Source organism: Aspergillus pseudonomiae (genome assembly GCF_009193645.1).
Source record: "Aspergillus pseudonomiae strain CBS 119388 unplaced genomic scaffold BDV37scaffold_10, whole genome shotgun sequence".
In the NCBI taxonomy this organism is placed as follows: Eukaryota; Fungi; Ascomycota; class Eurotiomycetes; order Eurotiales; family Aspergillaceae; genus Aspergillus; species Aspergillus pseudonomiae.
Window position 1 is genome coordinate 456,167 of NW_022476002.1, and position 14,843 is coordinate 471,009.

Genomic DNA, 14,843 nt, shown 5'->3' on the forward strand with positions numbered 1-14,843 from the left:
TACGAGAATGGATTTATACGGTGATATCAAAGTTTGTCCTTGATTTCGTAGGTATGTGCATAGCGAATCTGCTGTAGAAGAATAGTCACTTTGAACAACAGTTAAGAAAAGAAAATACGTTACAGGGGTTTTATGTTGAAGAGTATGATATCCTATGATCTTCCATATTCTGTTGTAGTACGCATAGTATTGTGTCAGTCAGCTCTTCTATAGTTTCACTCAATTTAGCAAACAGTTTTCCCTTACAGAAATACAGTGTTAAAGGAGATATTCATTTATTAATTTACTATATAATCTTTATAATTTTCTCTATGGTATATTGGGTCATACATTACAGAGGATCAAACAGTACAGGATCCTCACCACCCCAGAGATTCCCGGATAAGCTCTCTAAAGTCTCAAAATCAGGCATCCAGAACGGGCAATCCTCCTCTAGATCAATCCAAGGGGCAAGTTGGAACGCCATGCGCACTCCATGATCCTGCGCTGTCGGATCCATCTGTACTGAGTTGACATCGGGCATGCCTGGACCGGTTGTTGGATCCTCCTTGGACATGCTAGCAGTGTTGCGGGGATTGGCACTGCCATGTTGGGCTGTCATCAGTTCGGCCATTCCAACTTTCTTGGCTGCGTCGCTTCCCTCAAGCTTCTCCATGGCTGCGTTGACGAGGAGCTCGAATGCGTCCCGATATTTCTTGACCCATGCTGCTCGTTCGCCCATGACGAATAGCACCGTGGAGCAGGCGCGGATGTCGTTGCTCATTTGTACGGACCATACCTCGCTAGTGTGCGTCCATAGGGCGTACAACAATGTGATGCCTGCCATGAATACGGTCTGCACTGCTAGGAAAGAGTGGCCGTATTCGAGCGTCTGGTGTAATCTTTTATGAGTCTGGCAGATATCGCCAGCCGCGCGGAGACAGATATGATAATACGGGTCTGTGAGAGGAAGCGATGGCAGAAAAGGCTGGATCAGAAGTCGTAGCGCCCGGTTATAGTGTAGCATCGGATAGTCGAGATCTGGCCCACTAAATCGAAGCAGTGCCGATTGTTTCCACTCCTCTAATTCGAGGAATAGACGGTCCATCTTTGACCGAAGGGCGTGGAGTGGGCGGTCTGCTCGATATATCTTATGCTGAACTTTGGAGTCAATCTGACGTACCTTGATTAGGTATAAGGCAAATGTCATCGTTGTTGGTCTATCTGTCGGGGGAGGTGCTGTTAGAATAGCGGAGTCCCGTACGTCGTCGTCCACGTCTAAGGGCAAGGGGAGGTCGATGTTCCTATCTGCAATGCTGAACGGCCGACCCAGGGACATGGAGACAACCCTCTCTAAGTAGTAAACTGTCCAGAATAGTCTTCGCCGCAGTTGGGTTGTAAATGGGTCAAGATTGACCTCATTCGCCTTCCTGTGGAGCCCCAGGTCAATAGCAGTACGCATAGCTAGCCCTATCATGTACCACACTCCCTGGCTAGACGCCGAGCGAAGGTGGTACACAACTAAAAGCGTCATGGCTTTTATATTTTCAATGGACCGTGCCTCGCACATAGCTGAAGCTTGCTGAAGGGCGGTCATATAGAATCGCTTCCACCAATTAGACTATATTTCGAAAACTCATAGTGTACGACTTACCTCGGGAGGGATGTATGAGTACCGCTCACTTAGTTGGAGAAAGGTCGCTCCGATCGCGTAGACTATGTATAGTTGAAATATTCCAAATTTCTCAACTTTAGAAAGTTCCTCGCGTTTTTTCTTCGCTAACTGCCAGCGGGCTTCGTGCAGTCGCCATAGCTCTCTCCTATCTAGGAATGGATACCGGGTATGGAGTCGTGTCAGATAAGCATTCATGATTCGCGATCCCATTTCGTCATTCGGTGGCTCAGCACCCTTCGCCAGTAGCTCCTCCATCCTCGGCGCTCGAGACCGATCACTGGCATGTCTCGCACTAGCTGGTTGATAGGAAAGACCCAAATTTGCATTCCTCGTAGTTACACTATTCCCAGCAGATTGAGCGTTCTCGGAACCTCGCTGTGGCGCTAGGACTTGGTTCCAGACCGTTGTCTGAACCATTTCACCCAGGTTGGCTGCCAGAGAGACTCCTGAACTCGACCCCACATACGCAGGAGCCTCTAAGGAATTCAGTGCAAGAAATCCCACCAGGTCCCCGATCGCGTTATGCTCGATGCCAGTTGGAGAACTACGCTGGACCGCTTCTTGGCTATTAGGTGATAAGAACGCCGCAACTGGATTTGAGACACCACCACTAGCATTACTGCTCGTCCGTCCCGACTTAAGTTGCGACTCGAGATACTCGATACGCTCCTCTAGAGCACGAGTGTACCTACTTTGCATTAGGGCAATTGGAGACAAAAGAATGCTATTGAAGTGGATAGGCTTACGCATTTTGTTGGCCGCTCTCCTGTCGCACGGTGGCCTTGTCACATGCAGCCCCGGCCTTTTGGCAATTGGAGCAAATTGGGTACTCGTTGTCACACTACACAATTGTCAGGATTTCCGCTCGCGATTTTCCCACACTCAAAATTAGGATGGGACTAACTTTCTGCTTCCTCGTTTTGCAGCGCGTACATGCTGTCCTGGCGCGCTTTCGAGGGTTGTATTCCTGGGACGGAGTCGAGTCTCTAGAAGGCACCGTTAATTCATTTAAATCCATAACTTGGAAATCTATGTGAAGTCATGGTTCACATCAAACAATAGATCGCCAGTAGATTCCAGCAATGTGGGGAGATGGGTGTTGGAGACTTGGAGTAGAATCGGGATATGGGGAAGCCAAGACACGTGGAGTCCTTATCGATAAGAGCACAACATTCAAAGTAACTGAACTACAAATGTAGGAAGTACATACTATTGACAGAGGTTACTCAGAGGAAATCATAGATATTTCTCATTATTCCATTAATCGAACAATGCCCTAACCCACTTTTGTACGCTGCGATACAGAACCTAACCCTAAGCACGTTGATCTATGAACACACCTAAACGCCGTATATGCAAACTATCCCAGACAATATGAACATTTCTCGACCAATATCGGGGGTCATCAGGCTAACCCCCACGGTTCGCATTATTAGCAGATGCAGACTGATTCTCAAGATCTGAGGGCACACTTTTTTCCTGGGCTGTGAGCTCCTGGGCTCCACGGCTATCGTCATCCTTCTGTTTCTTCTTTTCCTCCTCTTCCTCCCCAGGGTCCTTGGGCCTTTCTAGTCCTCTATCTTTGATGAAGAAACACAGAAGGAAGCAAATCCCGATCAGCGGGACTTGCAAAATAAAAACTCCCCTTGAGGCCTTCGCATAGGCAGTGATGATTTGCTCCCAATCTGCGTCCGCAACGCCTGACCTGGATGGTAGTGAGTATGATGAGTGAGCAATATTTTGGTATCCCTCTGGCAGATTGGACTTGAGAACCGCCTGTAGTATCGCGGCCGACACAGCAAGTCCACAAGCACCGCCCAGGCAGCGGAAGAAGTTGCGGTTCGATATTATAACTGCCCGGTGAGCTTTGGTGCAGTGCGCTTGGAATGCCACTAGTGTAGGCTGGAAGACGAAGCCTATACCTATGCCCTGTACGAGAACGATCACGACTATTGCTCCAATACTGGTACGGCGATTAAAGAGAAGCATCAAGCCGGCACCACTGTTACCGTATATTGTTAGACTATCATCTGAAAGGATTCCTCTATAAGGTAAGCACTTACAGGGTCCAAAGACCGAAGCCTGCCCAGATCACCTCCCCATACCGTTTGCGGCGAGAGATGTACTGTCCAGAGCAGATGGACGCCAGTGACTGGCAAGCTACCATGGGCGTCGTTAGTGCTGCAGAGAGGATTGGAGACCATCCTCTAGCATTTTGGTAATACAAAGGCAGATAATAGAGGTTCGACTGGTAGACAGCCCCGAGAAGGAAGCTCTGCACGAACAAAGTACATATCACTTTATTCCTGAACATAACCACTATTGAAACATTAGTCTTCGCCGCAAGGTAGATATATGAAAGACGCACTGGGAAGCATAGGAAGCGTAGCCACCTTCCACTCTATGAAAATGAAAACAATCAAAGAGCAACCACCGATGACTAGCATGCTTATCACCATTGCAGAGTCCCACTCGAAGTAAGAGCCGCCACCAGATATGGGAATGAGCAGGAAGATAATCCCGATAGACGACGCAATGACCCCGTAATAATCAATCCGCCCCAAATTCTTTCTGAAACTAGACTTCTGGGCATTGTTTGGTATGAGAAAATATCCCACCACTATAGAGCATACTGATAACGGAGCGAGGAGCCAGAAAAACGCCCGCCAGGTCGCCTTCATGATAAATGCAGCTGCAAGGAAGGGACCAATTACGTTTCCAAGTCCAAGCGAGGCACCCAAGATTCCCTGGTACTTGCCTCGTTGTTCAAGGGTCACGATATCAGACACAATGATCATGGTCAAAGAGGTAACACCACCTCCTGCAACACCTGCCAGTCCCCGAAAGACATAGAACATAGGGGCATTCTGTGACAGGCCACAGAGCAAATCGGCAATACAGAGCAGGGCCAACGCAAGAAGGTAGACTATCTTTCGGCCAAAGATATCGGAAAGACGGCCATACAGCACCGTGAACATAGTATTTGCGATGAGGGACGATGTCCCCGCCCAGGAGATAGTATTTTCAGCATGGAGATCTTTGGCAATTGTGGGGAGAGTAACGCTGATGCCGTTCTGGTCGACGAAAGTGATAAGTAGTGACACTGCCAGGCCAGCAAAAACAATCAGTAGTTGACCAAGTGGCAAAATATTAGTCTGATCATGCAAAGCCTTCTCTGCAGCTTGTTGCCGATTCATCATTTCGCGTTCTATTCAAACAATGCTTGGGTCGTTGCATTGGAGGCTGAGCAGCGTCAGATCGGGGAATATGAGATATCATGCAGCAGATGCTATTTCTTCACAAGGTATAGTACGTGTTTGACACCCATTGGGATCAAGGAGTTTTTGATAGGGAATGTGTGGCTGAGTACAGATCTTCGTTCTCCTTTCTTTTATAAAGGAGGGCACAGAATGATGGAACTATAAGGCAAGGACGCGCAGCAACCTAATCAATTGGGAAACTAGAAGAGAAAAATTTTCTTGCTGATGCCGTTAATGAGTGTGACGCATTCTATCATCTTTGCCATTGCCGTAATCTTTCATGCTGAACAAGCATCGGATTATATGCCGACATCTTCTCATTCGACGCGAGGGCAAAGAACCAAAGCCAATTATTGCCCAGGGAACTGCACAGATACTTCCAGCTGGCGGAATCTATCCACTTCTTCTCAAGCATTGACGCTATTGGTAAATGCTAGACCGTGGATAGTTGTGCGGGACCCATTCCGCCCTGATTCTCGCTCCTCGTTGGAAACCATCCGGGATGTGGTGGATCTTTGCTGTCGGAAATTGACAAGCCCTGTTCGGAGGTCCGAGAGCTTGGTCGGATGCGTGCCGAATTCCGTCCAATGGCCCAAGGACTTACTCAGCGTTTATCAAAGCCACTGATCTATTCATTTTCCTGTGTTTTATGCTGTGATTTATGTTTTAGATTATCTCTTTCTCCCCCTCCCCCTTTTCCTTCACTCGCTGTACAACCGGATTTTTGTCTGAGATAGTACTCATCGCTATCTTATCGTCATTACTCGAACAACGTATTCGTTTGCTTTTCACATTCGACCTGGTCGAAAATGCCCACTTGCTTGTCCGCGTAATCAACAATGTGGGTATCTCACATTCTTGGAGGAGCAGGCACAGGAGGCGTACTGACATTCAAAGACGAATAGTTCGACCTACTGGTTCTGATGACGATCAGGAGTGTCCTTCAGCAAATGAGGTGTATTTCCAGTGGCTTCTAGGCTCAACCCATTTTAGCTTATGTACTTGATTAGAGCAAGTCAGTCCAGAGACTTGAATGAACATGTCTGGTGAAAAGTTACAAGTGACCTCTTAGCAGTAACAACTAGCCATGACACCCTTAATCATTCTACGTGGATTAGGTGTGTGCAGGCGCAATTGGAACATCTAGAGTACCTGGCGTCCAGGGTGAATGTACGCCGCGGGGACCAGCCGCGGTGTCTCCCCCATACCCATGGGCTTCAGCCACGCGACTAGCACCACTGCTACCTTGAATAGACTGTGTCGGGCGCCCTGTGCCTTCTGCTGCAGAGCTCTGACCAGGTATAGGAGGCTGAGGCAGATAATTTCCGCCAGTAACGTTTCCTTGGTTTGGAAAAAAGCTTTGGTTCAAGGCTCCACATGTAGTGCATGTGAACTCAATCTTGAAGTTTGTGAGAACTAGTTGCGCAGCAGCAGGATGCCCCTCCGTTTGAAGCCGTCTTTGGGGCTTGGGTTGCCCGGTCTGTGACGCTGACGGAGGGTTGGGGGCTGACACTGCATAACGAGCCTGGTGAGGTGTGATCGGCTGATTAAGAGGATTGCCTAAAGTTGCTTGCTCCGGGGACTGAATATTGGGTGGATGATGTACTGCAGCTGTTGGTTGTACTTGATGCGAAGCTTCTAGTTGAGCGTGCGACTGCAAAGGTTCGCCGTGGATTTGTGGAGCTTGAAGTGCAGGATGGTTGCGCTGCATGCCACTGTGCTGAATGCCCTCGGCGTCCATGATGCCATGTTGCATATTATCTGGGATCCACCTCGGCCCAGAAAGACTGCTGTAAGTTGAACCTTCTGCCGGTTCCTCAGATTGGGGTAGATGGCTGCCTTGTTGGTCGTCTCCGCTGGAGTCGAGAGTGTCAGCTCGTTCTTCCTGGTTTTGTGTCTGCTGTTGCTGCAATCTAATCAGGGCACGCTGCGCTTGCCGTATCGATATCTCATAGCCATGGTAACGCTTAACGGCATCCACAACCTCTTGCGCTTTAACGTCGTTCCTCATATCGAAGAGTTTCGGTATTTCGTTGAGGAGAAACCGCACATGCGACACTTCTGACCGAACAGGTGTCTTGATGGTGGAAGTCGCATTGCTTCGACAGCTATGGCGGTCTTGAAGGCTGCTAATGTACGTCGCATTCTTATTCGCGCGACAGACGACGCGGAAAAAACAATTGTTCGACGATCGACAGCCTATCACCACACTCTTTTTGTTGCTCCTTGTCACTCGAAGCTCCCAATGCTGCCTGACCGAAATACTTCGTACCAATGCTTTGAACTCTTCCAGCGAGGTGAACTGTTGGCCCATATGGAGCCCCGAGTATATCTCCGTCATGACGGTAACGAAAGGTGCCGCAGATGGGACAGGCACGGAGGGGTTTTGCAAGTCGTTTCCATCAGTAAAACATTATCAACTAGTCAAGACTGATAGGCTTTTGTATATGTCGAATTCGTAGATCGATCGGGCGTCGTTTGCGTATAAGCACCAGAAGCATGTTCAGAAGGCTCCATCCAGCCTGTCACGAAGCCTAGATAATAGGGGGGCAATTGGCATCGCTAAATATAGAAAATTCCAGCGGATACTGGATGAATAGTTAGCATTGACCCCCAAAGGGCCGTGGTTGGTTGGCTCACTCGGCGTTGTTGGCAGCGATAACAGTTAGTAGGAGTTGGGTGTGAAAGTACGGTACCATAAAAGGCACCCTCGTAGCAAGATTTATGGCGGCAGACTGAAGAAAGAAAGAAACGGCCTTAGCGCGGATCCCCAGACCGCTCGCATCAGCCTTTTTCTAAAGCACCCAACCTCCTCGGCGACCGAAGCAACCACCGATTTGTTCAACCGTCTGCTATCGGCGTCAATCGCAAGAATCATACTTTGATTTGCTCGTACAATGGCGTCTTACGGCTTACTAGATCAGTCGGAAGAAGGTCGGCGTTGTCACTGACTTTGGACAAGCTTCCTCCACTTCACCACGCTAACGCCTTCCAGATGCTCTCCACAAGTCGCGCCTGCTGAACGTCGAAGAGAAACCTTTCAAACGTATATCCAAACGACTTTTGAACCCCGATTCGCTAGTTGTCTCCAATGCAACCCTTCCTCCCACCCCGCCGCCAGATGGAACAGACGACGATGCCACCGTCGCAGAAGCAGAGAAACAGAAAAGGCTTGAACAATGGCGCCATTTTCGTGAAGACGTAACACTGGACTTTGCTGCATTCGAGAGTAGTATCGCGCGCATTCAATTTCTCTTGACAAGCAATGAGAAGGAACGCGAACGATATGCAGCCGAGAAACTTCGGATTCTCTCCACCATGCAAGCCGTACGCGACAACACAGCCGAGTTGAGGGTTCAGTTAGAAGAAGCACAACGGCTCTTAGCACTGCGGAAAAGCTACGATGACTTGGCCGATAAAATCACCAGCAACCGTCTCTTGAAGCCGCGGGAAGACCAGCAAGCAAACCTACAGAAGCTACAGGCGGAGATCACTGAGCTCGAGAAAGAGAGCAAAGACTATGCGAAGACCTGGGCTGAACGACGAGAGCAATTCGGCCGTATTGTGGAAGAAGGAATGCAGCTCCGACGTCTAATCAGAGATGAAAAGGAAGAGGTTGAACGCAGGGAAGGTATGCAAGAGGGCGAAGATGGAGACGACGGCGACGTTCCTTCCAAGGGAAAGTCTAGTGGAGCAAATACACCACGACATGAATCTGATAGCGCTACTCCATCTCAACAAGCGCACGACGAAACGGGTCGTTCACCTGCTGGCCTACATGCAGAGAGGTTGACAGCAGCGGGGGGAGCATCGCCCTTACGGCAAGTCACCATGGCTGGAGATGAAAAGAATCAATCGCCAGAACAGGATGCTACTATGGTGGACGAAGGTGAAGTAACGGGAGATGAGAATGGAGAGAATCCTGATGACTTAGAGGAGGGAGAAGAAGTGCCTGACAGAATGGATATCACGTAAGCGACATACATCTCTTATTATCATGCTATTGATATATCCTTTATGAGGTAAGGAGTTATGCTTGGACGGCGTTCGATTATGGAATTTCTCGTGATTTATAAAATTTTTTTTTTCTTTTCATTTGACATTAGGTGGTTGTATCATTAGCATGGTAGCATATGCATTGCACTGATGTCCAATTGACCCCCCAGCTGATGGCCCTCAAGCGATCTCTCTCTCAGCCGTCCTGGCCTTTGATATAGCGTCCTTGGCAGCATTGATATGCTCGACGTTACTCTCAGGTCCTTTCTTGCCCTCCTCGGTCTGCCACGGAGGGTTAGCAAGAGGGAAACAAATCATGTGGAGCGCAATTGATGGAACTAACCAGGAGACTCTGAAGCTTCGCTATCGATTCTTCGAGCTTCTGTTTCAAGCTTGGGAGGACCTTCTTGGTTTCTTCGAGCGCAAGACGCTTTAACAGGGTTAGCAAATCTATTCATAAGAGCTTCTCCATGACTGCAGATACCTCCTGCCTCAACATATACTCTTTGTTCTCATCACCACCCTGTTGACTCTCTAGTTTCCTAATGCGCTCTGTCTGTTCCTGTAATTCGCGGTGGTAAGATGCTTCTTCCTTAACCAGGCGCAAGACAGACGAAGTAATGATCTCCAATTGCGTGCGTGGCGCCATGTTGCTGTTACGTCTAAAAGACCTGTTAGCGATCAGCTCAGTAGGAGTCGGTATATCTAATAAGTATGAATTGTTGAGTTATTCGGAGTCGGTGATGTTGAAGGGAGCTTATATCTGAAGCCAAGAGGTAGGAGCGTAATTGTAGTCAGGACCAGGTATCCTGGACAACAAAAAAAGGAGCTGCCATGTATTCCGCTGCAGGCCTTTCGGCTTTGACTGGGGTTTGTGGTTGTTTAGGATGAGAATCATGCAGAACGTAGATACCTTGTAATATGCGTTATCTTGTAAATTTGCAAACTTTTTCTTCTAGGGAGATGCTAACACGCACTGAAGAAGTTCACCGTGGTCTTCTTGCCCCTCCGCAATGATGATGCTATCCAAGATATTTTGCATTGTTTGCTTGGTGGGGTGGAGTGCTATCGCACGTGACACTACCAGTTGACAGTGGTACAGCCTTACAGGGGCATTATGCCGTAGATATTCATTTCATAGATGACTTCTCAAGGCTAATAGAACTGCGATTGCCTATTCCGGAATGAGTCAAATCATAAATGCATCCAGATGTCAATTTTCCTTACCTTAGCTTTCCCTAGCTTAACCGGAGCATTCTTACCTTGCGGCCAAATCATTGAGTCACTTAACACGAGCATGGCTATCCCCCAACTGTTCGGAAGCCTGGCAACCTAGGTAACTCGCAGCTTACCCCCGGAAGCCGATGGCTCGCCCAGCCTTGACATGGATTGATGCGGGTCTTTCTAGTCTAGTATTGGACTTGCCAATGGGCTAATCTTTTAGCTCATGTATGCAAGGCTGTGTCTGCCCATTGCTGTGCCCCGTCGGGCGTTCGTATTTCATGGCACCAACCGCATCGCCTCCTCACTATAAGGGGTTGCCCCGAGTTTCCTGCGTAGAACAATGCTTTATCCGGAACATGTGCCGAAGTTCTATGGAACGCAGGGCATATCGTCAGGCGTCATCATGGGGTGTACCTGTAATTATCATGTAATCGTAGCTCTGAGGCTCTGTAATCCGCGCTATATAAATAACGTCCAGGTTGCGGCTTAAGACAACTTAGACATCCTTAATTCTGTCGAATTTTGTCGGGCAGGATTAAAGACTTCAGTATAACAACACGTTCAAAATGTGATATACCGTTACCTATAAGAAACATTCGTCTTCAAATTGTTTGGGCTAACTCAGCGTCGAACAGGTATGCGGTTGCAAAGCCAAGCGAATATCTCGTGCTCACTGGAGCTGGGATAGACGACATTCGCATTTGCAAGAAAGCTATAGTACTTCCCTTCCAGCGAGTATGTTTTCCCTTTCCAAGGGCCAACCAGTTCAATGCTGACGGCACGGTTTTATCTCATGAGTAGTGCGCGAGGATCTCTGTGACGCCCTTTGATTTGGCGCTCAATCTTCAGGCCATGACTATGGAAAAGCTCCAATTTTCATTGCCGGCAGTTTTCACTATCGGTGCCGACAATGAACTGGAGGCACTCAAGGATTACGCTCGGCTTCTTGCGGAGAACGCTGATGACAAAACTAATGTTCAGAAAATCGTGAAAGGCATTATCGAAGGTGAAACTCGAGTCATCGTTTCCAGCATGTCCATGGAGGAGGTGTTCAAGGAACGGCAGGTTTTCAAAAACAAAGGTCTGTAGCTTCAATTCAACCGGGCTAGCCCAACTTAGCTAACGCTGTTGCACACTGGCAGTGATTGAGAACGTACAGAAGGAACTTCAGCAATTTGGCCTGCGAATGTAAGCCACCATGATTCAAGGAATGCCCCTTCCACTAACAGACGCACAGTTACAACGCCAATGTCAAAGAGCTCCAGGACACTCCTGGTAGCGAATACTTCAGCATCCTAAGCCAAAAAGCGCACGAAGGAGCTCTTAATCAAGCAAAGATCGATGTTGCTGAGGCACGGATGAAAGGTGAGATTGGAGAGGCAGAGAAGAAGGGTAAAATGAAGCAGGAGATCTCTAAAATCGATGCCGATACTGCGGTATTGGAGACGAAACGGAAGGCCGAAAAAGCCAAGGCAGATTCCGAGCTCATGAACCGTCAGACTGAGCTTGATGCTAGTGTTCAAATCAGCAAGATTACAACCAAGCGCCAGACAGAGATGAAAGATGCAGAGCTACAAAAGCAAGTGGAGTCCAAGCGTGCCGAAACCGAACTGGAACGCCTTAGGGCCAGTGAGGTCACTAAAAGCAAGGTTAAGCGCGAGTCTGCACAGGAGAATGCAGATGCCGCTTACTACACAGAACAGAAAGCAGCTGATGCGCGGTTGTATAAACAAAAGATGGAGGCAGACGCAGCCTGTAAGTTCACTAGATTCTTGAAGATAGAGAGTCCCTGCGCTAAATATACTTAGATTATCGTCAAAGCAAAGAAGCCGATGCTACCCTCTATCAGCAAAAGCGCGAGGCTGAAGGAATTCTCGAGATGTCTAAGGCATACGGTGCCCTTATTGACGTCCTCGGAGGACCCCAAGCCTTCTTACAGTTCAGAATGATGGAGAGCGGTACATATGAGAAATTAGCCAAGGCCAACGGCGATGCTATCAGAGGACTATCACCCAAGATCTCAGCGTGGAACACCGGTGAGTATCACTCGTAGGCGCTATTTCCAATGCGATGAGAAGCTGACTTCAAAACAAGGAGAGGGCTCTGGAGATGCAATGGCCCCCGTCCGAAATATCATGCAAGGCCTTCCGCCTCTTCTCACCACCATCCACGAGCAGACTGGCATCAGCCCGCCATCCTGGTTGGGCCAGGTGCCTGCGAATGGTGAAGTCAGTAAACGAAAGTAGAAGGCTTTGCCACGAACCTGGGGATTTAAAGCTTCACACCTGACTCCTTAAGCATATGACCAAGGGGAGATATGCCATTATTCCACAAGTGACTCAGCCATTTCCATATCTTGATGTTTTTGCAGTCCTTGCTCTTTGTTTTTCTTGGTCTTGTCTTTTTCTTTTGACGTTCTTTCCCTTATTTTGTTCAGTTTTGTTTTCGTAATACCCACTGTCTTTCTTATGTCGATATCGAATGCTGTTATGGTTACAAAGTACTGTATGTTAGTTAGTACAAGAAATCAGACACTATTTCAATGTTGTTTTATTGGTTTATACATACGGGAAGACGGATAAGGTCATCCACGTCGACCCGGAGCGCTTTCGGCCAATCAAATCATGTGATAAGCGTCATCCGCTGGAGGGACCATTCATTGTACTTTGAACCACCTGTATCAACACATCATCCCCCTGTAATAGTCGAGTTGGGTTAATGCACCATTTGGGGCTTCCCTGGGCATATCACTCATATTTTCAGAACCTCTTCTCATTCACATTTACGAACTCGATATATCGCAATCTACCCATGCTACCTTCTTGGCTGCCTCTTGGTCCCATACTCGATAATGCCGCCGCCTTCGCTCCTCCAACTATGTACAGCGACTGCTGTTAAGAACGTGAAATGTGCGCATATCCCGCTGAACTTGTGCTTGGAATCCTCATACTAACCTCATAACTTCCTCAGATTTAAATGATATTGGAAATGTCCCGTATATCCTTGCGCGCCCTTTTCTCCTGAAAATCGAAAGTCCTGAGAAACTCGTGAGTCGTTCTAGGACCAGTTGACTAGCCCCTTAGCTGACCACTGCCGCCTTGATAGAGAACACTAGAACTGCAATCCCCTCATATTATAGACGAAGATAAAGAGCTCTGGCTCGAGTTTATAAAGCGAGATATACCTAGGTGGGACGAGTATGATATACCGGAACAATCCGATTGTTGGTATGACGTATATTGCGATCTTCGGGAACGTGTGCAGAGGGAAGTGGATGAAGATGCCGAGAAACTGAAGCTGGCCCTAGATGGGATCAGTTCAGAACGTGCCAAAAATAGTGTTAACTTTGTCCCTGACCGCCGCGATATTCGCCTACCCCGAGAAAGGCCAACGGCAAAGCAACGATATGCTTCGTATGACCGAAAAATGGGCGGCATCAAACCTATGTATACATCTACGAGGAATACTCTCGGTTCATCAGACCCATTAGGATCACCTCTCTGGTCCTTTGAGCGACCGACGCCTCCACCCAAGAAAAAGAGCAGTATATTTACTGCTCCAAAACGGAATAATGCCCTGGCTGTGCCAACGAAACACCTGAATAATAGAGCCACACAAGTCAGACAAGCCCCTCGTTCCTTGATCGAGGAGCATAGACGGCCAACAGAACCTGCCATACCTCGGCGGACTAACCCTCCTGCATTGAGAGCACCCGGGCGGTCTAACCTTCAGAGTATACCCGATCGGAGAAATCAAAAGCCAGTGGTATCCACGTCCTTACGGGATAGGGAAGCAAGGCTACGGGCTATTGCCTCCGGGCAACGACCGGGCTCTAGCACCCCCGGTTCCTCTGCTTCGTCGCAATTGCCTGCTGCTGCAAGCTCAAAGTCGAGGAATACCCAGACACATATTTCAAATAGTCGCAATGAGCTTTCATCTGCAGAAATTAGCTCTCCGGCACGCTCACACACGGAAAGACATCGATTTGCTGAAGTGGAGCTCGGTACTGCTGCCGATGGGCCCAGAGATTCCCCAGCACAAGCTCCTCGTCCTGCAATGATTCGAAAACGACCTCCTCCAAATGTTTTCATGCAACCTAAAAAAAGAAAAGTTAACTAACATCATATTGGATTCGAAACTGTCATGGCCTCCATTCCTGATGTTACCAAAATCCCAAATAATAGCCATAGCTCTGAAGGTATATCAGTTCAGGGGGTTGGAGTGTAGCTTGTCTTTTTGACGGTATTAGCGATGGGCGTTTACATGTTGACCTGGGTTCATCTTCTCTTCCCTTCCTTTTTTCTGGCTTTGTATACTCAACACCCCCACTTGGCATTGTTGAATGGAGTTTTCTCGAAGAACACCTCGAGGTGTATCTGTATTTGAACCGCATGATCTTTACGAGGTCTATGATCGTGATGCAAACGCATGTGCATTTTTGCTGCTCAAGTCTCCGTTTTCAAGGTATATCCAGTTACATTCTTCTTCAAAATCTTGACAAGCATTTTCTTTATTACGACTACATCTTTTGCTCTATCCTCTTTTTGCGATGTTGTGTTTTGAGAATTCTTTCGTGAAGCTTATCATTACTGCGTTGGTGTGGCACATTAAGAGTCATTCTGAGTCGGGGGCGACATGCATGTGACACAGACATGCTATGCGGGTTCAGGACGCATTCCTGATATTAAAACACCATTCGCTTGCAGCCA

General features: G+C 48.1%; 5 protein-coding genes across 5 annotated transcripts; 3 read left to right on the forward strand and 2 right to left on the reverse strand.

Moving 5' to 3' along the window:
* Positions 1 to 331: 331 nt before the first annotated feature.
* On the reverse strand, positions 332 to 4,996 carry BDV37DRAFT_290352 (MFS transporter; the record flags this gene model as incomplete). Its single annotated transcript, XM_032088698.1, has 7 exons — positions 4,023 to 4,996; positions 3,718 to 3,973; positions 3,070 to 3,656; positions 2,712 to 2,863; positions 2,401 to 2,495; positions 1,634 to 2,342; positions 332 to 1,585 (listed from the first exon to the last, which is right to left on the reverse strand). Exons 1-7 carry the CDS (start codon positions 4,852 to 4,854, stop codon positions 332 to 334), a joined length of 3,885 nt encoding a protein of 1,294 aa, XP_031945000.1. The 5' UTR covers positions 4,855 to 4,996.
* Positions 4,997 to 7,713: 2,717 nt separating this feature from the next.
* BDV37DRAFT_240787 (uncharacterized protein) lies at positions 7,714 to 8,994 on the forward strand. The gene is made up of 2 exons (XM_032081107.1): positions 7,714 to 7,848; positions 7,910 to 8,994. Exons 1-2 carry the CDS (start codon positions 7,812 to 7,814, stop codon positions 8,887 to 8,889), a joined length of 1,017 nt encoding a protein of 338 aa, XP_031945001.1. The 5' UTR covers positions 7,714 to 7,811; the 3' UTR covers positions 8,890 to 8,994.
* Positions 8,995 to 10,003, reverse strand: BDV37DRAFT_240790 (putative tubulin-specific chaperone Rbl2). The gene is made up of 4 exons (XM_032081108.1): positions 9,888 to 10,003; positions 9,395 to 9,823; positions 9,254 to 9,340; positions 8,995 to 9,192 (listed from the first exon to the last, which is right to left on the reverse strand). Exons 2-4 carry the CDS (start codon positions 9,557 to 9,559, stop codon positions 9,091 to 9,093), a joined length of 354 nt encoding a protein of 117 aa, XP_031945002.1. The 5' UTR covers positions 9,560 to 9,823; positions 9,888 to 10,003; the 3' UTR covers positions 8,995 to 9,090.
* A 603-nt stretch (positions 10,004 to 10,606) lies between these two features.
* BDV37DRAFT_240793 (flotillin domain protein) lies at positions 10,607 to 12,682 on the forward strand. The gene is made up of 7 exons (XM_032081109.1): positions 10,607 to 10,702; positions 10,770 to 10,869; positions 10,936 to 11,215; positions 11,277 to 11,322; positions 11,372 to 11,889; positions 11,943 to 12,170; positions 12,229 to 12,682. Coding segments are annotated over exons 1-7 (1,326 nt in total). The 5' UTR covers positions 10,607 to 10,700; the 3' UTR covers positions 12,381 to 12,682.
* A 156-nt stretch (positions 12,683 to 12,838) lies between these two features.
* BDV37DRAFT_6407 (elongin A domain-containing protein) lies at positions 12,839 to 14,542 on the forward strand. Its single transcript, XM_032090988.1, has 4 exons — positions 12,839 to 13,043; positions 13,105 to 13,181; positions 13,240 to 14,364; positions 14,426 to 14,542. Exons 1-3 carry the CDS (start codon positions 12,986 to 12,988, stop codon positions 14,251 to 14,253), a joined length of 1,149 nt encoding a protein of 382 aa, XP_031945004.1. The 5' UTR covers positions 12,839 to 12,985; the 3' UTR covers positions 14,254 to 14,364; positions 14,426 to 14,542.
* The last annotated feature ends 301 nt before the right edge of the window (positions 14,543 to 14,843 follow it).